At 40.4% G+C, this 24,576-nt stretch overlaps 2 protein-coding genes across 2 annotated transcripts; one reads left to right on the forward strand and one right to left on the reverse strand.

The window, feature by feature from the left end:
* Window positions 1–603: 603 nt before the first annotated feature.
* Window positions 604–24,494, reverse strand: LOC113507658 (leucine-rich repeat and calponin homology domain-containing protein 3-like; the record flags this gene model as incomplete). Its single annotated transcript, XM_026890557.1, is given in 7 exon segments — window positions 604–644; window positions 1,604–1,678; window positions 1,681–1,782; window positions 1,785–1,863; window positions 3,057–3,193; window positions 6,876–7,108; window positions 24,347–24,494. Coding segments are annotated over 7 exon segments (815 nt in total), but the record flags the coding sequence as incomplete, so codon positions are not given.
* Window positions 22,725–24,329, forward strand: LOC113507657. The gene is made up of 2 exons (XM_026890556.1): window positions 22,725–23,075; window positions 23,617–24,329. The coding sequence occupies exons 1-2, from the start codon at window positions 22,889–22,891 to the stop codon at window positions 24,180–24,182; spliced, it is 753 nt and encodes a 250-aa protein (XP_026746357.1). The 5' UTR covers window positions 22,725–22,888; the 3' UTR covers window positions 24,183–24,329.
* Window positions 24,495–24,576: the final 82 nt, after the last annotated feature.

Below are 24,576 nucleotides of genomic sequence, written 5' to 3' on the forward strand. Positions count from 1 at the left end.
CCGGGGTTAATATAAGGAGAAACATGAGACAGAGATAGGGTGATAATGGCTGTGAAATACAAGATATAATTAAGTTTACCTCTGTATCGGCGAATGCAAAAAGAAATATAAGCGGCTATAGCTACACAGTAATAATATAGTATAGAATATAAAATAGTTATAGTTAGATAATTCAGTTTAGAAATACAGAGATTCAGAAATGTCTGGGTTTTTTGTCAGATTTACTTTTTGATATTACACTCAAAATCTATTCAAATGTCCAATGGAGCTAAAACTTGCTAAAATAATCTAAATCACAAGTTCTAAATTTCTATTAATTTGGCAAGTCTTAGCCCCAAATGGTTCACTCCAAAATTAATACTACAAAACACCTCAAAACTACCAAACAAAATCAAAATTGTGTTACTGGCATCTAATAAATGCCTACAAAACCCATTAAGTCCTTAGAAAAAAAAACAGCTACGGTTTATGTGACTTCTAAAAAGGTTTTATTTAGAAGACTTACCCTGTGAGAGGGGTGTGAGCGGTGGCGCCAGGGGGGTCTCACTGGATAGCGATTGTGCCCTGGATAGAGCCGCTCCAGGAGACAGGGTGGATGGTGTGCTAGGGTGGAACGACCGCTGCCCCTCCCATATCGCCACTGCCTGTAAGTGAATAATAGTATTTAAGATGTGATACATAAATATCGTTTGGTGTGCCTCAAAATAGTGTGTCCATAAAATTTGATTTTTATTTATTGCCGTAGAATATAATCTAAGAATAGCTAGTATTAGCTGACATCAATGTTTTTCCGCCGATCATGCCAGGAAAGACTTGCAAATCCAAATTTCTTTAAAAATAGTTTGAACTCTTTTTTTTTCGAGTGCAGTTATGTTAAGTATGTTGTATTTTCTTAAGACCAAACAATTATCTTAATATACAATCATTAATAAACCGTAAACTAGTTTCAATGTGCTTCCGAATAGGGATTGAAGCAAGTTAATTTAGCCAGCTCGTATTTCCGGGTATAAAAGTGTTTTATATGCACGTCATCCATATTATATGGACGCCCCGTATGAATGGTAGCAGTCATTAAGAACGCTTGACACTGTGAATGGCTCGCTAACGGTGTGTATGCCAAACGAAAATGAAAATATATTACGTAAAGAAATGAAGGAGGCCTATTACTGAAAACATTCATTTTGTATCTTTTCAGTCAATTCCAGAATGAAGAATAAATAACTATGACATCTTTACTTAGGTTCCTTGTTTTTTTTTATCTAGCCTACTGTGTCCAACAGCTGGGCAAAGGCCTCCCCCAAATCCTTCCAAGATTCTCTATTCTGGGCATCATGTATTAGTAATGTTTTTTTTTTCGATAGAAAGCAACCCTTACGAACCGAGACGAGGTGATCACATAAATCAAAATAATAAACCTTCGCAAAATAACTCCCCATTAGGTCAAGTTTGAAGAAATTGAAGAGAGTGCCAAAACTAACGTATATATATATAAATAAATAAATAAATGTTTCAGGTATGTACATAAGTACATTACTTAAAATGAATCCATCATCCATCTCTATGGTATGGTAAATTACATAGGAATTAATTGCTAAGAACTTACCATCATTCGACCACCTCTTATCGACACCGTCAGTGCTGTAGCCACTGTCGACAACATGCCGTGGTTTATGCCTAAGCAATCGATAGTGGCATTACCCGATGTGATCTGATGAGTGGTACTCTGTGTCGGGGAGTTGTTGATGTAGGAGCTGTGCTTAGCAGAACGTCGGGTGTCGTCAACCGCCGGTGGGCAGGCAAGGAGTCTTTATTCGCCATGTTCTCGAGGTACTTGAATATATGCACGCGCCCGCGCATGCATATCTAAAATGATAATTAGTATTTTGATTAACTGTCACTGGTTTTAAGGATTGAATTGTTTAGTTTCTTTTTTATTTGTCGTTTTATTCTCTCTAGTAACTTTAAATAACTATTATGGTGATATATTTTTGAGAAATGCAAGGCTCGAAATATCTTTATAAAAATTACGCTGCAGCAGGACGCTTACGTTTAACAAAATTCGTAACTGCTACTTAATAAATCGTCGTAAATATTCTGGTATGTTGGATTGACTGGATGGTAAGTTGAATAAACAGAAAATAAGGAAAAGAGAAGCCATATGTAATAATTAATTGAAACACAGTTATTTTTAACATCATAAACGATGATAAATAACTCATATTTGTTTGAATCGCACATCCTTTTTCAGTAGAATGGTAACAATGAGCATCCAAATAACCAAATGTTTGGTATGCACGGTTATAAAGGCCCGCGAAAGGCTTTGTTTGCGGAGATTAAGCGATATTTGTTTAATTTTAAAAATATTTAACGCTTGATTTTGCTTTTTCCAAAGACAAAAAAGAAGCATACTAATTCTAATTAACCTTAAATTTGCATCGCCTTAAATAACCTAACATTGATTGCTTCCTAAGAGCACACATTATTACATTCTAATGTCATCCTTAACTTGTAAATAGAACTCTTACAGAATTCGCAATCTCCAGATTGGAGTAATAACATATAAAATATGTACGTAATAAAGGAATGCGTCGTATACTTGCGGATTCTTCCTGATAAAATTATAATAATCTACCCTTGCCCGACCGGTAGGGCTGGCAAAACCACATTATTACATTAGCATTTTATTGAGTAGATGCTTTTATGTGTTCAGTGCTAAAAATAAAATGTTACTACTGATGCGAAACGTTCTAAGCCGCAATTATGTTGAAGTAAATATAAAATATTGCAGATTAGAAGAAAAGTAAAATATTGATGTGCTAAAAGTTTCTTGGATACATAATAAAAGGTTTCAAAAATTATATATTGTGTAAACAATATAAATACTTGAGTCGTTTAATTTTTTGACCGTCATCTTTTGATACAATTTGCTACATAATGTTAACAACCATCAGTTAAAGCCTTAGAAATATATAAGAAGATAAGCTATTTCCTGTAGAAATGTTACTGTGTTTCCAAAATGGGTTAAATGATATTAATATGTGTTATTCAGTACTTACTGTGGTGGGAGGTGAAACGAGGGGATTGTTGTCTAAATTAAGCGTAACTAGTGTGTTCATGTTGCGAAGTTCCAGCGGTAGTGACGAGATGCAGTTACAGCTCACGTCCAAGTGTTCCAGCCTCAGGTATGTGATCTCTGGAATGTCGAAAAAATAGCTTAGAACAAAAACTACTACTAAATACGTGTAACCGTTTACCAGGTATTCAAGGAAATAGGGAGAAAATCCTTGTAAAATACTGTACTATGGAGCTGAATACTTTGAGACTGCAATCTATGTGGAAACACGGTTTGCGATTAGTCTAGGCGGAAGAAGCCGACTATTTCAGCGATATACGTTTTCATAATGTATTCCTTGATGGTAGAGCGTCAATATCAAAACTCTTTACAGAAAGATGTTTAACTAAAAAGAAATATACAACCTCCTTATAGATGATGTAGGCACAAATACTATAGAGCAAGAGCCCGTGAACCCCAGACCTTCGTTATTTTATAAAAGCTGATAGTTTGTCAGCGCATACTCCCAACCCAGGTAAGAACGATGGACCATTATGAAGTTTGGGTTATAGTGGCTTAGGCAGGTAAACGGTACTAAAGGTCTGAAAATACCGATCTAAATTCGTCAAATAATAAAGTGCGATTTTTTGATATTATCTTCAGAATATTATAAAAAAACCCCCTTTTTCATTGCCAGACACTTCACATCGTGGCAACCCCTTGCCAGACACCCTTAATGTTCATGAAATTATAGTTTAACTTACGTTATAGTATAAAAGCTGATTTTTATATATAATACTTGGGTAATAAGTAGATGATGTTTCGTCATTAGCCAGACATTTTTTATAGTTCCAACCCCTTGCCAGACAAGCATGTAGGGTAGCTGTAGGAGCGAGCGCGAGGCAGTATGTATATGAGTGAGTGCGAGTGAGATGGCGAGTTAAGTCTACCGCGATACCTCACTGCGCAGTTGTTATTTCTACTTTTTTTTTATTTATTTATTCAGTTAACACAGGTACACGTTATACTTATGACATAGTACAGTGTCTCACAAAACAGTACACACTGTTTGTCTGCGAGATCAAAAGTATATAAACTTATAAAAAAAACTTAAATTATACGTATTATTATATAAACTTATAAAAAAACTTAAATTATACATATTATTATATAAACTTATACTGCGCATGTATTGTTTAGTACTCAGTACATGTTTACATCAGCTAAAATAATATAATATAGTATGATACGTAGATTATATGTTTACAATTTGTTTATGTGACTTTTTAAATAAAAGTGATTTTGTATTAAAAATAAGTCATGGGTGATACATTAATTTGTGTTATTTGCAACAAAAGTAGTGGCAAAATAACATTATTTTCTGACGAGACATTGAAAAATGTGAATTAATTTTAAAATTGCGAAAAAAACATAACCTTAAGTACAATGACATCATTTTTCCACGTGAATACACAGAGGGTGGCTATCACAGGGAATGTTACAAATCATTCACAGGGCTAATGAAAAAATATTTTACCTCAGAACCAAAAAATTCTCAAATTTTTAACAATTTAAGGTAATTGTAGCATCGAATGTCTTTCCTTAAGATGTTTTTAAAATTTACATAGATTATTAGTTAAATAAATCTGCGCCAAAAAGTTTATTTGCATGAGTCATTCTAATCACAAATCTCTTCTTAAGACATACAATGTTTGTCTGGCAAGGGGTTAGAACTATAAAAAATGTCTGGCTAATAAGGAAACATCATCTAATTATTACCCAAATATTATATATAGAAATCAGCTATTACACTTTAACGTAAGTAATGATATAATTAATATCATTCTTATCATTTATAACGAATATTTAATTAATAATAATTGAAGATAGCACATATTATTGTTTTAGTTGATGTAAGCATGTATTAAATACTAAACAATACAAACGCATCTCACTCGCACCCACTTATATACATACTGCCTCGCGCTCGCTCCTACAGCTACCCTACATGCTTGTCTGGCAAGGGGTTGGAACTATAAAAAATGTCTGGCTAATGACGAAACATCATCTACTTATTACCCAAGTATTATATATAAAAATCAGCTTTTATACTATAACGTAAGTTAAACTATAATTTCATGAACATTAAGGGTGTCTGGCAAGGGGTTGCCACGATGTGAAGTGTCTGGCAATGAAAAAGGGGGTTTTTTTATAATATTCTGAAGATAATATCAAAAAATCGCACTTTATTATTTGACGAATTTAGATCGGTATTTTACACACCTTTAGTACCGTTTACCTGCCTAAGCCACTATAACCCAAACTTCATAATGGTCCATCGTTCTTACCTGGGTTGGGAGTATGCGCTGACAAACTTTCAGCTTTTATAAAATAACGAAGGTCTGGGGTTCACGGGCTCTTAGACCACTAGTAAGATAGCTTGTTATAATTTCTAGTAAAATATGACAGGAACGTCTAACAATTTACATATAACATTCACTCATAATAGAAGAAAGTCCCATAACATATTAAGAATTTGAAAACTATATACGTCTAGTACCATGTTATTCTATCCTTTGATCGTACTAAAATATTACCTAACATAATGTTATTCTGAAATAGCTCCTTTACGTACCTACATCAAAGCTAAACCGAGAGCTAAAGGAGAGGCGCCAGAACCACAAACATATCAGATATTACTTTGACCACTTAGTATTGGCTACTTGCTGCCGGTCTGGCTTCCGCAGATAAATAAACTCACATTAGTAAGCTGTGTATACTAACAACCATTTTTCACGTACGTCTTCGATCACGATATTTGTTTTAAACCTAGCATATTTAATACTAGTTGTTTATCCTTTTTTAGTAAACTTGCTCTATCAAATACAAATCAAATCTATACTAATATATAAAGCTGAAGAGTTTGTTTGAACGCGCTAATCTCGGGAACTATCTGTTCAAATTGAAAAAATCTTCGAATTAAACAGAAATTATTGTAGAATAGACCATTCATCAAGGAAGGTTTTAGGCTATATATCATCACGCTGCGAATGATAGGAGCGAAGATACAATGTAAGATGTGGAAAAAAAACGGGAAAAATTAGTCATCTTCGAGGGCATCCGTTCTAAAATTTCTAACTTATATCTTCTAACCAAGCGGACGAGGTCGCGGGCAACAGCTAGTTACTTTTAAAACCAGTATCGTTTTCATTTTTAGTTTAGCAAGCATCTTAAGCAATAATAATCTTAATCCTTCCGTAATCATAATCCTAATATGGGTTAACCTCACCCTTACATAAACTTTGGACGTTTAACTAATTATAATCAGTCTTTAAAACGAATATTGTTTTTTCAAGCGGTATATAGTCTTACGAAGTTTACGGTAATGAATAAAACAACTACAAGTAAGCAGCTTTAAGTTGCACTATAGTGTAACAAGTGCGCCTATTTTAATGCGACTTGCCCAAGTTTAGCATGCAACACACGGACAATTTAACGCAATGGTTTATAATCGTTGTTTAGCTACCTTCACACGCGCGGTGCAACGACGGCACTTGTTGCGCATCCTTATTACTTTCTAGATTTATAGTGACATTGTAGAATAGCGACTGTAAAACTTTATAAAGTAAGTCTTAATTATTGTCATTCTGCTCTATAAACCAGTGGTGTCCATTGTCATCCATTGACAAGACAAAATACCGCTTATTATAGGCATTAAAAAACCAATTACAGTTTTGCTTAATTTCAACACTTGGGTGATTTTATATGTGACCAAAAACTATTTCTCTGACTTAAATTACATAACCATTAATTCAGTACTCACGTAACGGCAGTAGTCCCAACTGATTATTGCTAAGGTCGAGCGCCCTCAGGCCGGCGCAATCCCCAAGGGTCATGGGCACCTGTGTCAGCCTGTTGTTCGACGCGTCCAGCTCAGCCAGGGACGACATCTTGCCGATCTCCTTCGGCAACGTCGACAGCATATTGTCGGGTAGTAACAACACCTGCAGCGGCATCTGACATACTTCCCGCGGTAATTCGGTGAGCTGGTTCGAACTGTTGACAGGGAAAAAATATATAAATTAAATGTTTATTGAGAATTACGAATTAATTTGGAATACTTAATTGGATTCACGAATTATTGAGACCGTGAGAACACTAATTAATATACAAAAAGTATAGTTTCAGGGGCATTGATTGAAAATTTAACTGATCACTTTTGTGTCGCACGGGCTCCAACTTTACAGCAAGAGACACCGCGCGAGCACAACTATTGGGGGTGCCGGATTGGTGAAAAATGAGAAGGCCCTTGTATAAACACCAAACTCAATTTATTGACGCTCAAACAGAGGATACAAAACGTAAACAAACGCAGTTTGTTTACGTCGACTATTTCGTAGGGCTCCGTTGATGTCCTTTAGGGCTTCACTGATGTCCCGGGGCTCCTTCGTTGTATCCGAGGCGTCGCTGTTGCTGAAGTCTTCGAGGGCTTCCTATTTCTTCCTGTTGGTCCGCTCTTCTTGCTGTGTTGCCGCCGAATGTGTCGACTCTCGGTGTGGGCCGCATTTTATACAAATTCGGGCCCCGAAATTCCCCCGCTCCCATTGGCCGACCAATAAGATCGCTCGCTTTTCGACCAATAAGAGCGGGGGCGGGGCCCGCGCGCGGTTTTTTCCTTAAGGTTAAGTACGACGATACTTTACCACACCGAGAGCCGTTTACTTAAAATGCTATTTTCTATTTAAAAATGAATTACAATAGTATGTTAACTATACATTTTCTGAATCCTTACTTAGCCTATAATATGAGAAAAATATTATTTTTACAATATTCCTATCTTACAAATATTCACAATTTTCATATAAACTTTAATTAATTCCGGCTCTCCTATTGGTCGCTGTTACTGGAATGTTTTCCAATAGGAGGCCGGAGTATACTAAACAAACAATAATCTAATCAGACTCTAATTTGACTTAAACTATACTTAAACCTAATCATATAACACTAATCACAAATACTGTTCATTGTTTACACTTTTTCTCTTAAACTGTTCACGCTGTCCCGCACATCTCTCCCGCCGTGCGACGATGTTGCATCTCCTCCGTGTGCGGGTCCGTCGTCGTGCAGGGGCAGGATCACCAGCTTCCTCACTGGTCGACGTAGAACTCCTCCTTTTGTCCGGATGTCCACTGCTCTGACGACTCCATCTGGGCCGGGGTACGTGTCGATGACCCTTCCTCTGACCCACACGTTACGGGGCAGGTTGGCGTCGACTATTTGTACGAGGTCGTTGACCTGCACAGCTGGGCCCCGTCCGTGCGGCTCCCGCCGGTGTTGAAGCTCGGGTAAGTACTCTCTCACCCAGCGCGTCCAGAATAAGTCAGCGAGCCTTTGGGCTGCTCGCCAGCTGGATCTCGAAGCTACGTCCTTGTCGGTGAAACTTCCAGGCAGCGGTACTCGACCCTGTCCTCCTAGGAGGAAGTGATTCGGCGTCAGGGCTTCTGGATCTTCGGGGCTCACTGAAACGTGGGTCAGTGGCCTGCTGTTCACGGTGTACTCCACCTCGGCTAGTAGTGTGGATAACACCTCTTCTGTAGGGTGTCGCTCGTGCAGAGTGGCGGCGAGCGCCGTCTTGACTGACCGGACCATTCGTTCCCATGCTCCTCCCATGAACGGTGCGCCAGGAGGTATGAAACGCCAAGCGATGGTTCTCTTTGCAGCTTCTTCCGCCGTCGCTTCATCTATTTGTTGTCGAAGTTCCTTTTCAGCTCCCTTTAGGTTGGTGCCGTTGTCCGACCATATTTCTGTAGGGCAGCCGCGTCGAGAGATCATTCTTCGGACTGCCATCACTGCTGAGTCGGTGCTGAGTGAGCCTGCAATTTCGAGATGAATGGCTCGCGTAGTGAGGCAGGTAAATATCGCGACGTAGCGTTTCTGTCGCGTTCTTCCAACTGTTACAGATAGCGGGCCGAAGTAGTCCACCCCAGTGTAGGTGAATGGCCTTTTGTGATGAGCCAAACGACACTGTGGTAGATCACCTGTTCGTGGATGTGGCGGAGTCCCTGTCTTCATTCTGCAGAACAAACACTGTCGCAGTACTGAGCGCGTTGTAGGGCGCAGGCGTAACACCCAGTACTGTTGTCTACACTCGTTCACCGTCGCTTCCACTCCTGCGTGATGTAGCTGTTGGTGTATCGCTCGTATCCATGTCTTAACTATAGGATGGTCTCCGTCTATTATCATGGGGCTCTTGAAGTCTTCTGGCATGTATTTGACGGCTTTTATGCGACTTCTAAGCCGGAGGGCACCATCCACACACGTGACGCTGAGTTGATGTAGTCTGCTTTCCTTGTTGACCGGTTTCCCATTCCTTAGGTTGGCTATTTCTTCTGCGAACGACTCTTCTTGAGAAGCACGCATCAGCAACTCCTCCGCCTGCTTGAGGTTCTCGGCAGAGACTGGAAGGAATTTTCTATTTATCTTTGTTGTTGTTTTCTTCTGTGTTTCATTAGTGCTTGACGTTTTTCTTGCTATCTTATTCCAGCCTGGATCCTGTTCTTTGTTTTTCTTAGTCCTTCTGTAATTTACGCTTTCTTTATTTCTTCTGCAGAGTTCAATGAATAGAAGAACTCGCGCTGTAGTATATCGAAGCCGGTGCCAGTTAGAGAAGCGTGAGGCTTCGGGTAGCCCTTCTGTTAATCTAAGTTCTCTTTTATTCGCTACGTGGTTCACCTTCTCTTCCCCAGAAGTGTCTTCGATCTTCTTAGTATCTGTCTCGACTGGCCACTGGTCCTCTTCTTCGTACAAGAAGTCGGGTCCCTTGTACCATCTGTGATCCTTGTCGAAGGTGAGCGGGACGTCTCGTGTCGCGTCGTCCGCTACGTTCAGCTTCGTCGGAACCCAGCGCCACTCGTTAACTTTGGTACTTTCTTCTATAGCAGCAAGCCGATGAGCCACGTATGGTTTGTAGGTGCGTGACCCTGTCCTGATCCAGGTGAGTACTGTCTTACTGTCGGTCCAGAACACCTTGCAGTCAGGTTTCCTCTCGTGCTCTTCTATGACTGAGTCTGCCAGTCTGGTGCCCATAACTGCAGCTTGAAGCTCCAACCTCGGGATCGACGTTAGCTTCAACGGTGCCACCTTCGCCTTGGCGACGATGAGAGAGAGCTTGACCTCGCCGTCAGGAGTTTTCGTTCTCCAATACAGGACCGCAGAATATGCTGACTCGCTGGCGTCGGTGAAGATGTGAAGCTGTATCGAGGCAGCGTCGCTGTAGTTCAGGTATCGCCTCGGTATCTTCACGTCTCGTAGCTTCTGTAGGTGAGTCAGCCAGGTCGTCCATTGCTCCGCGAGATCTTCGTCTATAGGGTCGTCCCACGCCGTCCCTCTGCGCCACACTTCCTGTAGGAGCTGCTTCGCCCGTATGGTGACAGGAGACGCGAAGCCGAGTGGGTCGAACAGTGACATTACTATCCGCAAGGCTTCTCTCTTCGTAGGTGTTTCTCCCTCCAGTAGCGTTGTCGGAACGCGAGCTAAGTTGAGGTTGAAGGTCAGCTCGTCAGTGTTCAACTTCCAGATGACTCCTAGCACTCGTTCTGTTTTCTCTTCTGTCTTGTAGAGTTCCATATCTTCTATGAGCTCCTCCTCTCCCAGCTCTTGGAGTAGCAGGGTTGAGTTGGACTTCCACTGTTTGAGTTCGAAGCAGGCCTTTGCGTGTATATCTCGAACTCCCTTAGCTATACGTACTGCGTCCTCTAGACTCCTGAAGCTGTCTAAGTAGTCGTCTACGTAGTGCTTCTCTATGATCGCTGCTGCAGCCTCGGGGTGTGTGGCTTCGTGTTCTTTGGCGTTCAAGTTCTTGACATATATTGCTGTTGACGGTGAGCTCGACGCGCCGAAGATCAGAGACGTCATTCTGTACTCTTCTGGAGGCTGGTCATCTCTTCTGTTGCCCCTCCACACGTATCGCAGGGAGTCTCTGTCAGCTTCTCGAAGTTTCACTTGCATGAACATTTCTTTAATGTCCGCCGTGACTGCTATTTGATGTTGTCGGAAACGCATGACGACTCCAGGCAGCGACTGCATCAGGTCAGGTCCCTTCAGCAGCATGTCGTTGAGCGCCACCCCTCTTGTCTTGGCGGCGGCGTCGTGTACCACTCTGAGTTTCTCTGGCTTCATTGGATTGATGACAGCGAAGTGTGGTAAGTACCATGTCTTCTTGGGGTCCTTGTCTGCAGGAGCACGTTCGGCGTAGCCTTTGGCGACGAGTGCTTCCATCTGTTCATTATACTTCTGTTTAAGCTTCGGGTCGCGATCTAATTTTCTCTCTATATTTTCGAGCCTCTTCACGGCGTTGCAGTAATTGTTGGGAAACGAGATGTCTTCTTGTTTCCATAAGAGGCCCGTTTCGTATCTTCCTTCTCCTATTCTTCTCGTTGTCTTCTCTAGGACTCGGAGAGCTTGCTGTTCTGGATCTGTAGTGGGCTTCTTCGGAACGATGCATAAAGAGTCCATTTCGAAGTACTTCTTGACCATGGCTTCTAGGTCATCTTCTGGTGATTCTTCTGTGATATGCGATACATAGTCGATCGCGTGCTTCATTGTCCTGGTTTGGCTTCCGTGCAGGACCCAACCCAGCGGCGTGAGGGAGGCCACTGGTTGGTGATGATCGCCTCTTCTTATCCTTGTGTTCACCAGAAGATGCCAGTTGTCCTGTCCGATCAGTAGTCGTGGCTTGGCTTGGTCGTACGTCAGGTGTCCTATCAAGTCCGTCAGGTGCTTGCAATCTTGAACCACTTCCCTGGACACCCTCTGTGACGAGACCTGCAGGTTCTTAACTGTTCTGGCTTGGACTCGCTCTTCGTGACCATTCATACCCTTTAATCGGAAGGTGACTCTTCTTGACGCAGCTTCTGACGTCTTCAACTCGTTGATAGTTTCTATACGTAGGGGGTCGACGGGTCCTGTGGCACCTATCTCCTTGGCGACCTCTTCGTCTATTAATGTTACTGTCGACCCGTCGTCCAGCAGAGCGAAGGTGTCCACGACTCCTTTGGGCCCCTTCACCTTCAGCGGCACGATCTTCAAGTAAGACTGTTTTCTTTTTGCTGTCCACGCAGAGTTGATTACTTCTTTGTCCTGTTCTTCTGTAGGAATCTTCTCTGTGCTTCTTTCAAAATGAAGTAACCTGTTGTGAAAATACTTGCAGTTATCTATCCCACAGGGCTTGGGCTTGCAACTATGGGTTTTGTTTCTGTAACGCAGACAGCGAAAGCACAACTTCCTTGCCTTGGCTAGGTCCCATCTTCCGCTGTTGTCCTTCTTCTTGAACTCTGCACAGTCTTGCGTGTTGTGTCCCGTCTCGTCGCATGCTGGACACTTCGGTGTATACGTTTGCACGTTGTTGACTCTCTGCGGTCTTCTAACTGTGGGTGGCGCTGCTACCTGTTCAGGTAGCGCATATGGACCGCAGAGTTCAGCTTCCCTTCTGAGAAATCTTTCCATCTTGACGAGATCGGGTTCACTTTTCTGTTGGCTGGCGGCGTAGTCAAAATACCTGTACTTGAGTGTTGGGGTTAACTTGTCCACCAGAGATTTGCATATCTCCGGGTTATATAGGTAGTTCAAACAGCTGAGAGTCTTCAATGTAGCGACGATGTTGGAGACCTTCGTTGAGAAGATGCATATATCTCGTGGCGATTCCGTGAGGCGTGGGAGTCCCCGGAGCGCCTCCATCTCCACCATCGCTATTGCTTCTGGTCGCCCGAACCTTGACTCCAATGTCTTCATAACTTCTTCCGGAGCTGCGCTGGTGATGAGCAGGCCCTCCACGGCTTCCCTGGCTCTTCCTTTGAGGTTTCTTCTAAGCCTGTTCGTGTTTTCTATAGGAGAGTACGACGACGCCGTCTCATAGTAGGCCGCGCGGAAGGGCAGCCATTCTTGATGTGCACCGCTGAAGATCGGAAGTTCAATGAACTTCGGTCGCTGAGCGGCCTTGACCGCGAACGTTATTGCTTCAGCCAGCTGCGAGAAGTCCGCTGGACCTCCCGCCGGTGCTGGCTGCGCGGGCTGCTGAGTCTTCTGCTGTGGCGTCGCGTCCTCCTCTGCTGTGTTCTTGTTGGTGTCGAGCCAATTGGACACCTTCTCGTTCACCTCGGTGATAGAGACGTCGCCTTCTTCATCTTCATCTTCTGTGTCTTCAGTCTCCAAGGCGGCCAGCTTCGCCGCCGCGAGCTCGACCTGTAGGCGCAGGAGTTCTTCTTTGGCCTTTGCTATCCGCTGCGCCTTCTTGCTGTGTGTTGATCCCCCCCTCCCCCCCTCTTGCTGGGGGCGCGCGGGGTGGTCGGTCCACCTGTTTCATGTGGGCCGGTTGCATCCTTCCTGTTCCGCTTGACTGTAGATGCTTCTGTTCTGTTTTTGTTGACACCGGCGGTTACCCCCCCCCGCGGGGGGTTCATGTTCGTCTTCTTGACGGCGTGAGCGGGCAGCGTGGTAGCAGCGGAGTCCGAGACCGTAGGCGCGTTGGTTGCTGTTGCGGCCGCGGCGGTGGTGCCGGCGGTCGCGGTGGCGCCCGAGGTGGCGGCGGTGCCGGAGGTCGCGGCGGTTGCCGATGACTGCGTGGTGGCTGTCGTCACGGAGGCGGATGTATACTCTGTAGTTTCCGTGGCGGTAGTCCCTGTGGCTGTAGAATCGATCGCAGTCTCGGCGCTGTTGCCGGTCCCCGAGGTCGTAGCGGTGTCCTCGGATGATGGCTTCTGTTGTGTTGCGACCTTGCGGCCCTTTCCCTCGGAGCGTGTGACGGGCATGGCGCTTCTGTCTTCTATTCTTCGGTCTTCACAACTCGATCTGTAATTAAGTTCGATGTTCGAAAGGCCAACTCAATTCCACGGATCCGGCTCGAAGGACCATTAAATGTGTCGCACGGGCTCCAACTTTACAGCAAGAGACACCGCGCGAGCACAACTATTGGGGGTGCCGGATTGGTGAAAAATGAGAAGGCCCTTGTATAAACACCAAACTCAATTTATTGACGCTCAAACAGAGGATACAAAACGTAAACAAACGCAGTTTGTTTACGTCGACTATTTCGTAGGGCTCCGTTGATGTCCTTTAGGGCTTCACTGATGTCCCGGGGCTCCTTCGTTGTATCCGAGGCGTCGCTGTTGCTGAAGTCTTCGAGGGCTTCCTATTTCTTCCTGTTGGTCCGCTCTTCTTGCTGTGTTGCCGCCGAATGTGTCGACTCTCGGTGTGGGCCGCATTTTATACAAATTCGGGCCCCGAAATTCCCCCGCTCCCATTGGCCGACCAATAAGATCGCTCGCTTTTCGACCAATAAGAGCGGGGGCGGGGCCCGCGCGCGGTTTTTTCCTTAAGGTTAAGTACGACGATACTTTACCACACCGAGAGCCGTTTACTTAAAATGCTATTTTCTATTTAAAAATGAATTACAATAGTATGTTAACTATACATTTTCTGAATCCTTACTTAGCCTATAATATGAGAAAAATATTATTTTTACAATATTCCTATCTTACAAATATTCACAATTTTCATATAAACTTTAATTAATTCCGGCTCTCCTATTGGTCGCTGTTACTGGAATGTTTTCCAATAGGAGGCCGGAGTATACTAAACAAACAATAATCTAATCAGACTCTAATTTGACTTAAACTATACTTAAACCTAATCATATAACACTAATCACAAATACTGTTCATTGTTTACACTTTTTCTCTTAAACTGTTCACGCTGTCCCGCACAACTTTAGAAAACAGTTCATCAGTGTTTTACTCAATAACATATTACATTGGTAAGTGTATATCAGAAGAGGTGAAACTTTTATAGTACATTACTTAAGTCTGTTCTCATTTTTGATACGTGCAAACAATGTTATCAATCCGTCAACGCCCTTACTTCCTTATATCACTGACTAACACGCTGATATAATTCACAAGTCAACGGACGTAAACATAAACGAATGCACTCGATCGGCACATCAATACGGGGCTATTTCTAAAGCATCAAACCCACTTCGAAATGGGATTGCATGTAATTAGAACGTTTGAAACATAAATCGGTCGTCGCTTAACCTAATAGTTTGGGAGTTCGTGCCAAGTGAACTAGTAAACATTCGTGTAAAAGTGTTCGATACGGCCTCGCTTCCTGTATACCGAACGGAATAAATCTTCTAAGTGTCGGATGCGATTTAACACAGAGTTCCGTAGCTTGAGCAAGCCATATGAATACTGACTTTTGAGATATACTAACTAAGGTTTAATGTAAGGCTTGCAGAAAATTAAATGTTTAAATTCATTTTATTTCAGCCTTTTTCGTTCAAGGAAGCTTTTTAATAATTGAGAGCCTACGTAGTGCTTTACATAAAATACTTAATTCTACGTTACGCTGCGTGTGTGGTCTTATTGAGTAGATCCTTCCATACACTGATAAGTAGACACGTCTTTACCACACACGACGCTCTTCTTATCTCTATCATTGTAACTTACATAATAATGTTTCAAGTAGGAGTTATTGTTGACAAAATGATCACAGTACCTGCCTCATAATTTAAAATAAATAACAATTATTTGTAAATAAAACAACTGAAACTGTATTCAGTAAAGTCTGAATGAGATCAATGGAAGTCTGTAGCTGTATCAAAACCTTTGTCGTTAGAAAGGGACAGCACCAAAACAAAGACGACTATATCAAAAACCACTCCCCTACCTATAGTATTCTATAAACTTAACCACCTTACACTCTATATACTTTTTGCCGTCTAGACGCTTAGACACGTAGCTCCTAACAGGATTCACTTCAGTAAGAATCAATAAATAGATGCGAGGTCAACGCACGACGCATAGAAAATAATTGTATACTAACAAGGGGTTCTCTAGAAAAACTATGATCATAACACGACGAGAATGGCCTATATCTAGTGGATATAATTGTATGGGGTGACGTAAACAATCCAATAGAACGTGTGAAACGGGATCAACGAACTAGGATGAGGCGTCAGTCATCAGCAGTAAAAGCTACTATTAATTCGGAAGTCTTTTGTTTTCTTTATTATATCGCTGAAGCTAAAAGTAGCGCTACCGGTTGCAGCATATTATAATACCGTTACTCAATGAAGAATGGGAAATATAAATATAATTTTACAACAATTACAAACAGTGTAGTATCGATAAACAAGCTGAGATTGCAGGCTTAAAATTAACGGTTATTTTGATTGATATGTAAGTATTCGTGCATGTTACACGCATACTAAAACGTATGGAAGCGTACACGGGGTTTAATAAAATATCAGATTAGATCAGCATGCAGGAGCCTAATAAATACCATAGAGTATTCTGCTCTAGTTGTATCGTTATAGCATACCAGTACATCCGAGTTTGTAAAACATTCGAGTGGCACATTTCTCAACATCGTCTTGTCAACACGATACGACCGTTATCGGACCACCGTAAATGGCGACGCGACAGTTTCACCAGAAACAAGAATACGAAGACTGTCATCCGATTGCAATGTCAACAACGTTTCTTGTACACCTATGTGTATATAGATGAGTAGGCAATTCATGAGATTGGTTTCAATGAGATTGCTTTTTAGCGTGACGATAATTTACTGCTGAACCGTGACATTGAGGATACATCAATCTTCCTGTGGGTGTCTAAAGGTAAACAGGGGAGTATGTTAGCATGGGGCCACACTAACAACGGACTACCGGGTCTGATTCGCGAGTTAAACTAATCATTATCTACTATTTATAACACGTTGCATGCTGAGCGAAAATATTTTACAACAGAGAACAAAAACAAAATCAGCGTCTGTAACATTACGAACCGTGACTAAATTATTCATGGAGATATAAAAACAGTTTTAATTGTCATGATTGGAATGTTTAAATATAATTTAGAATTATGAAACACTGTGAAAGCTTCTCCCTATAGTTATACATTTTTTTGAAGCACCTTTTTAATTCCTGATTTCCTTTACCCCTATTCCTTAATGCAGTTTCAATGAACTCATATACTAAGATCAGTTCTTTAACGAAGAAATTGAGTAAAAATTACGTCACATTTTGACACCAGAAGATGCAACACTGTTTGCCCATCTGTGCAAAGAAACATATGAAACGCGGATATTTGTTCAGAGTCTGGGCCACTCCTGTCAACATTACAGTAGTGTTTTAACAAAATTACATTTTCTAGACTCACGTAGGGCTAACATTATATTCAAGGGAATACACTACACAACATTTTCCATACATTTCCACATGATGATGACGTAATTCCAGCTGTTTGTGCCTTTATTTGCTTTTGTCAAATTAGCAGACACTAAGATAACATTTGCTCGAGTTTACAGCGAGGGTCGGTCCCTCATGGAGGCCGGCTTGTTTTGTCGACTTAATTATTTAGGAATTGGGGGAGGAATCTTAGTGGTATATGTGAGAGTAATACACACATAAATCTGGGTCATGATAATGTTAAGATTCAAAGACATAATTAATAGGCCTAAACTATTTAATTAGGTATCAAACGAAATCAAATGGTTGTACGTCTTTTTCAAAAACTATCATATCAAGTCTACAGGCTGAAATTCTGTCGTTGCACACTGATCATGAGAATATGAGAAGTGTTAACAAATAAATAACAATTGTTAAAAACATTTGGAGATTGAGTACTCTCGGGAATGAATTTCAAAATGAACAGTTGTGTAGTGTTCTCGTGTCTCCCTTACCAAATTTCTCAGACCCTAAGCGACAATTCCCCTAACAATTTGTGCAGATAAATTGCACGTTCCGCACTGCTGATTCAAGGTCAATATTTTATCGATTTATTCACAACAGGGTAGCAGGGAACAGTTGTTAAAGCTAGAGAAATTTGCTGCCCATAAAGTGAAGCTTTCGTAGTAAAATCGAACCATTACACCGAATAACACGCAATTTATATTTAAACAGTGTGTTCGGATTGATTTTGAATATGGCTCCAAATTACTAACTTGACGCTGGTTGCAACATTGCAGTTGCAATATAGTCAGGTATCAAGCAATAATTATACATGTAAATGAACTGCTATTGCATTATAAGTACTAACCGGTAAACAGTATCACTTGTCAAAATTAAAGTGTTAGAAGAGGCTATTAACTGAGTATTACGTGCTCACTAAACCAGAACAATGCAAACGTGTTTTATCGTATCTGCCCAATTGAGTTACACAATAGTAGCTGGAGTCTTTCGCTATTGTACTGCACATTTGGCGAGCATGTTCCATTTTCGAAAGCCTCGTACGTGTGTCGTGAAGCATACGCATGCATGAGTCGATCGAGCGTCATGGTGCGTGCGCGTGCGACGAACCGCGATCACAATACAGAGTTACGCTTTGCTGGTGATTTTATGTCAGTGTTTTGGCAATTTCGTAATTGTGAAACTAAGCCGTCTGATCTTCGAAAATGATTTTAGAAATAGTACCGAGATAGGATTTCCTGTTTTCAGGACTTAAATTTATATTGCATTTAGGCTTAAAACTATTCTTTTAATTTACGGTTTTACTAGGTACTGAAACTGCAAACATTAAGAAAAAAAATAGCATGCCATATTGCTCTTATTGGACGGATTGGATTGGATTGCTCAAATACTTCACCCATGGCTTTGAACATCGAACATTTTAAAAGAGGAAAATGCCAATTTAATTCCCGACATATCTGCACCAGGCTTACTAAATGAATAATAAAATGTTTCATTTCCTATGCATCACAGGAAGGAACAGTAACTAACTTTTATTTATTCAGCAGTTTCCAACGACCTGTGTCCATTCATAACAAATAAACAGTGGAAACTCTTTCAGTAACAATAGTCTGTTGTGGGTCGTGCATAAATTTCATAGAACAGTACAGTTTATGTGGTTCCAGCAAACAGCTTTCAAACGAGGTTTATCAATCAGTCAAGCCAACATTACGGCTATTGTCTCATTGTGTAATTAACAAGTTCGGAAAAAGACGCGACATTAGAGTTTGCGGAACCCTCGATGTCAGATTCTTGGAATGTTCTCTTAGATATTGCCGCCTACGTCTCGGTGATTAACTGCACATCCATCATAATATAGCTTTCAAGTGGACTATGCAAGCAGTTACTTTGATTTGTGAAATGAGCTCATAAGAACTTATTTTATGGGATAAAATGAGTGTTCATCGTCCTCCAGAGTTTTGCTTCAAACAGGTTTGTTTTTAAGTGGTTATCGAAATAAAAGTAATCCGGCTGACGTCAGATGACAGCTGGCTAAGCTGCCCTTGGCTGAAATAAAAAGTCACAAAACGAGTATAATTTGGCCGGCCCAAAATCATGGTGATGCAGATTAAATCTTTAGCTTTCCTACCATCACTATATTTGTACAGAATTCTAATATGAACCACGAGAATAAAAGTCTTGTAATTCGCAACAGTATATTCTACCTAAGCAGTACCTACGGCTGTAGAGGATCTTATTAGTACAGTCTAGTAAAAAAATCATATTTATCTATAAAACACTTTCCAAATTGTCTGATAAGTCTGAGCTGTGCACACTGTGGAGGCCCCTGCAGTGAGAGCCTCCCACATAACGTAAAAGCTTAGCAGACCGCAACGACGTTCTTTATACACGAGACATACCCAATGTAGGTACTTAGAAATGATTGGCTAGCGACTAGCCAAACAAACGAAATAAGGGGCGAAATCTTCAACAAAAATTGGATCGCTTCGAAAATAAGTTATTTCTCACATTAAAGCGTTATCAAAGAGCTGTGTTATCAGACATGACGCTGCCTGAATTAGTTATCTAACCAAAATATTTACGTTGAAATTAGGTCAATAGCTAGACCTATTTTTTCCAGACCAATTTATTTCGTATCGTAATAAAGCGAAGGAACATGTAGTACGTTATCATCGTTCCACTACGGTAACTTTGTCAGTTGTCAGTTATCGCAATGCCCACGTGTCACTACCCGAAGTCGACTTGGCCCTGACATCTGCGGTCGTTCACCCCGCACACTGATCTTTGCACAGGTGACTCTTATTGCTACGGAATAGAGGTTATTATGTTTAAGGAAGTTAATGTGTCTAACATGTCATTATGTTGATATTGATCTTAGAAGTTTGTAGTAGTAAAAAGTTTTTATTGTTCTACTGTCAGAGGGAATATTGCGTTGCGCGAATGTTTGAGGTTAACATGTTAGTTAGACATAGCCAGTCTTATCAGTCTTTAAAACCAGAAACTGAAGCTAAATAGAGATTATTTTCATAATATCGCAGTTTTTGGTGATTGCTAATTTGGTTTACGATCTGATAAACAAAACAGGCACCTCAAAAGCGCATGTATTTTAACTTTTCAGTTAAGTTCGTTAGGAAAGTGGTCAGCCCACACTTGGTTTATAAATAGAAGGCCAGGTGTTGGATTCCGTAGAAGTATTAACGGCGATAAAAACATGATAACATACAATTTAACCATACAGTGTTGCTAAAAATACGGCAATATGGGGGTATGAAATGTGACGATACAACATTTCTGTATGCAACGGATTTTTGATAGATTATCGCGTGACCACCAACAGTAAAGATAAGAAATGTGCGAAGGGGAAAGTGAACTATATTTTTATTAAAATTTGGTTATATTTTTGCTGGAGACTAACGACATAATTATCAAAAGCAATGTCATTATAAATAATTAAACAATTAAATCAACTAAATTAAAATATACTGTACATTTAATTATCATACTTAATAACATTCTTTTCAAAGAAATAGTCATGAATAATTTAGTTTTATCCACAAGAAACTTTAGTGAGAGTATTCCTTACATAAATATTAATAATGAACATACAACCAACGCGAAATCGTCCTCCGCAAACAGAAAACGAGAGTGACCAAGTACTAAAGACATTGTATGGCAAAAGTCAACAAATAAAACGAAAATGTACACTAAATTACAAGTTCAAAGTGAAATCTCGAAACGCAAGAGAGGCATTCTATTTAAGCGAGATATAGCGTTTATTATAAAAGGCAGAGAGGAGTATAAAGCGAGTTTATATATAGCCAAAGCTATTAATTACAGCCATTTTCTAAATAGCTACCTACGATCACTACGATGTTTTGGTTTTTGTTCAACGGCCGAGCGTTAGTTTTAAGTCTGTAAATACTTGTCCATATTTGTAAATGGCGGACTTGTTTTAGAAAACATAACAAATTGCGGCGAGTCGGAAGCTGCAAGCATGTGCGCTATTTATATCTCTTTCTACTTTTTAAAAGGACGCTGTCAAGTGATTGGAAGTCTTATAAAACATTAGGAAACACTTTTCTTCGGAGATTTTGGCAAAGTTTCATTTTTATGCCCCACAATCCACCAAATTTTATAGGTCATTACATACTTTAGAATTTAGATACAATTATGTTTTAAAGTTGTTGCAACACTTCGGTCAAGCAACTTAGACAATAGACGAATTTTACGTGCATACAATATAGACAGAACCAAGACAATGATCATTTCATAAGCAGTTCGAACGGACTAAAACATTTCCATAATGTCTAGGACCTAAATGTAAATATTACCTATATTTCTAAACCCACATTTTGTCGTCGACATGATCGATGTCGTACTCCTGTATTATCTAGTTAGCGTCCCTAAACAGCTGTCATAGCAAACAGTTTAACCGCTTGTATGTTACAATACGCATCAATTGTTTATTCATCCAACATCCAAGCAAGTGACCGATGAGTGTTTGAACTTGACCTCGAGCACTTTCAAATATACCGATGTCTGCCTTATGTTAATGTGGAATAGCTCAATCAATAAAGATTATGAAAATAAAAGCTAAAACGTCTTGGTCAAGCGCTACAGCTGATAGAATGGCTAAATGTCTTGCAATAACAAGACTCAAAATGGATGACATTTCGTTATGACGTAGGTAATTTTTTTTTTCGTAAATTTGGCTTGCGTCAAGGGTTTCTAATATTTAAGTAACAGATTTGTAAGAGACCTGTAAATGTAATGCATTTCTATAAATGTAAACACCAAAAAGGTTTTAATTCAATACTTAACTTTGAGTACTGGCTGAAAAAAAAACAAAAATAAACTGTCATTAACGTTAAAAGTCAAGCAAATACAGTCTATAATTAGACAAATAAGTTCAAATACAAGATAAAGATAAGAATCTACATAATAATAAAGGTTGTGTGTAGCGTCGCGGCCGGCGTTCGGACGCGGGCGGGTACCGCAAACCGGCGCGTTTCCCCCTCTGCTGTCGACCGACCGCGCTCCGCTCGATACTAAACGGGCGTCGCCGTTACGGTAACCAAGCTGTGTGTTTTGGGATATGGGTATTGTTTTGTTGTTTCTCATCTAATTGCAGTAATAAAACTGTCGAGTAATTAGTATTATAAGAACGCCTGTCTAGATAGCCGTTTTGTTTTTGGTATTTGGGAATTTCAAATTGTAAATTATAATGTATTTGAATACTTATTAATTTTTTATATTTTCTGTCATTACGCCATGTAAGGAGGATAACATTTTCGTCATAGATATTTATTAAGGATAAATCTACTACCTTAAATAAAGTGTAACGTATAAACATTCGACATTTAAATCATAATTCATTTATCATACCAGTGTGTTCGAAGCTACAACAATTGCAATGTATTTTGTACTAACAAACTAAATATAGTCCTTTATCGTTCTCTGATAAAGTATTCACCCTAGCTTGCACCGGCCATCTTGGAGCGTAACCGCCGCGTTCCCCCGCCGCACGCCAGTCGCTCGCCGCGCGCCCGCCCGTGTGTACGATTCATCCACGACCGACGCAAACATTATCCATGACCATGCAGTTTGAATATGACCCTGAACGCCTCATTGAGGAGGTTAGAAAGCGACCTGGCATATGGGACTACGGGGACTCGGAGTACCGAGCGAAAAACATGAGATACAGATTGTGGAATGAAATTGTCACCGAATTGATGTCTTCAGATGTGAAGGTTACTAAGAGTGAAATGAGGGAACTCGGTACGTATATTGTATTTGTTTTAATTAGTTGTTTGTTTTGTGTATTTTGCACCGAATTGAGATAGTGCCGAGCTGAACATGACAGCGTTTCGGTACGTAAACAAGGTTTGTTTGCCGGGTTTTAGTGTTATGACGCTGTAACAGATGGCGCTCACAACCTTGACGTATAGTCTTCGTAAAACTTTTAAACCCAAGCTTGGGACTTGTATACTAAACTGAAGGTCTTATTTTGACTGCTCGGATAGCCGAGTGTTGTATCACCACGCCAAACAAAATGAGCGCGACGTGTTGCGGATTCGATCCCCGCGTAGTGCAAGCATTTGGGTGATCCACGATTGCTTGTCCTGAGTCTGGGTGTGTGGGTTTGTCTCTTGGAGCATGTGACTTGAATGTTTGTGAAACCCCCCGCGACACAAGGATTAAGTACCTTAAAGCGGAAGTTTTATTAAAGAAAAACAAACAGTTAGTTTCTCTAAAAAAGGATAAGTATCTAGTTATTGACGCAATTGGATTAATTGAAATGAATATTTTATTGTTACAGAAATTCAACTGCAAAAGAAATGGAAGAGCATTCGTGACTGTTTTCAAAAGTACATTTCAAATCCAAATCGGACAAAAAAGCCTTACATATACTCTAAACAGCTACAATTCCTATTAAAGGACCAAGAGATGCCACGTAAAGAAGATCCCGATGCATCGAGCGACTCAGAGGAATCTAAAACCACAAAGAAAAAGAGAGTATGGAAATATAAGAAGAGGTTTAAACTAGTTAAGAATGAGGAAACGTCGGAGGACGATAACAGTAACAATAATACATTCGATGTTGCTCTAGATGATTCTAGGGATTATTCCAATGATGGCATTGAGACTACGCGACCGGCTAAAGTGGCTAAGATAAGCAAACCACCGATAGATGAGTTTGCGTTCGCTAGTGTCGATACACAAATCAAAACAGATCCGGACGACTGTGATAAGATGTTCCTACTATCTCTTCTTCCACACCTCAAGACAATCCCTGAGGAATTTAGACTGAACGTCAAAATGGAACTGATGCAGGTGTTGAAGAACGCGAATTATAATACAGAGCGAGAGCACAAATTGATATAAGTGATTTAGATGATAGCAGAGTAGATATAATCTCAATATTAACCGAATTGTTAATTAGAATGTAGTATTTGGATAAGCAAGCATAAGACTAATTATAAGTTACATTCCAAATATATTTATTAGAATTAAAGTTTATTGTGATACGTAGAAATAGTTTTTCTTACCTTAAATCTAAATATGTGAGTGACTGAAGACCTCCGACTGCATTTGGAACTGTCCTTATGATGTTTTGTGATAACAATAACTTTTCTAAATAAACGTATGACGTCACTTCATCTGGTAATTCACTGAACCGATTTTTTGATAAATCTGAAACAAAACAAATAAACATTAATAATTTGTTTATTTTAAATATTGAATTTTCAACTTTATTGATAATATTTCTATAGTTCGT

Source organism: Trichoplusia ni, unplaced genomic scaffold (genome assembly GCF_003590095.1).
Source record: "Trichoplusia ni isolate ovarian cell line Hi5 unplaced genomic scaffold, tn1 tig00003025, whole genome shotgun sequence".
Lineage (NCBI taxonomy): Eukaryota > Metazoa > Arthropoda > Insecta > Lepidoptera > Noctuidae > Trichoplusia > Trichoplusia ni.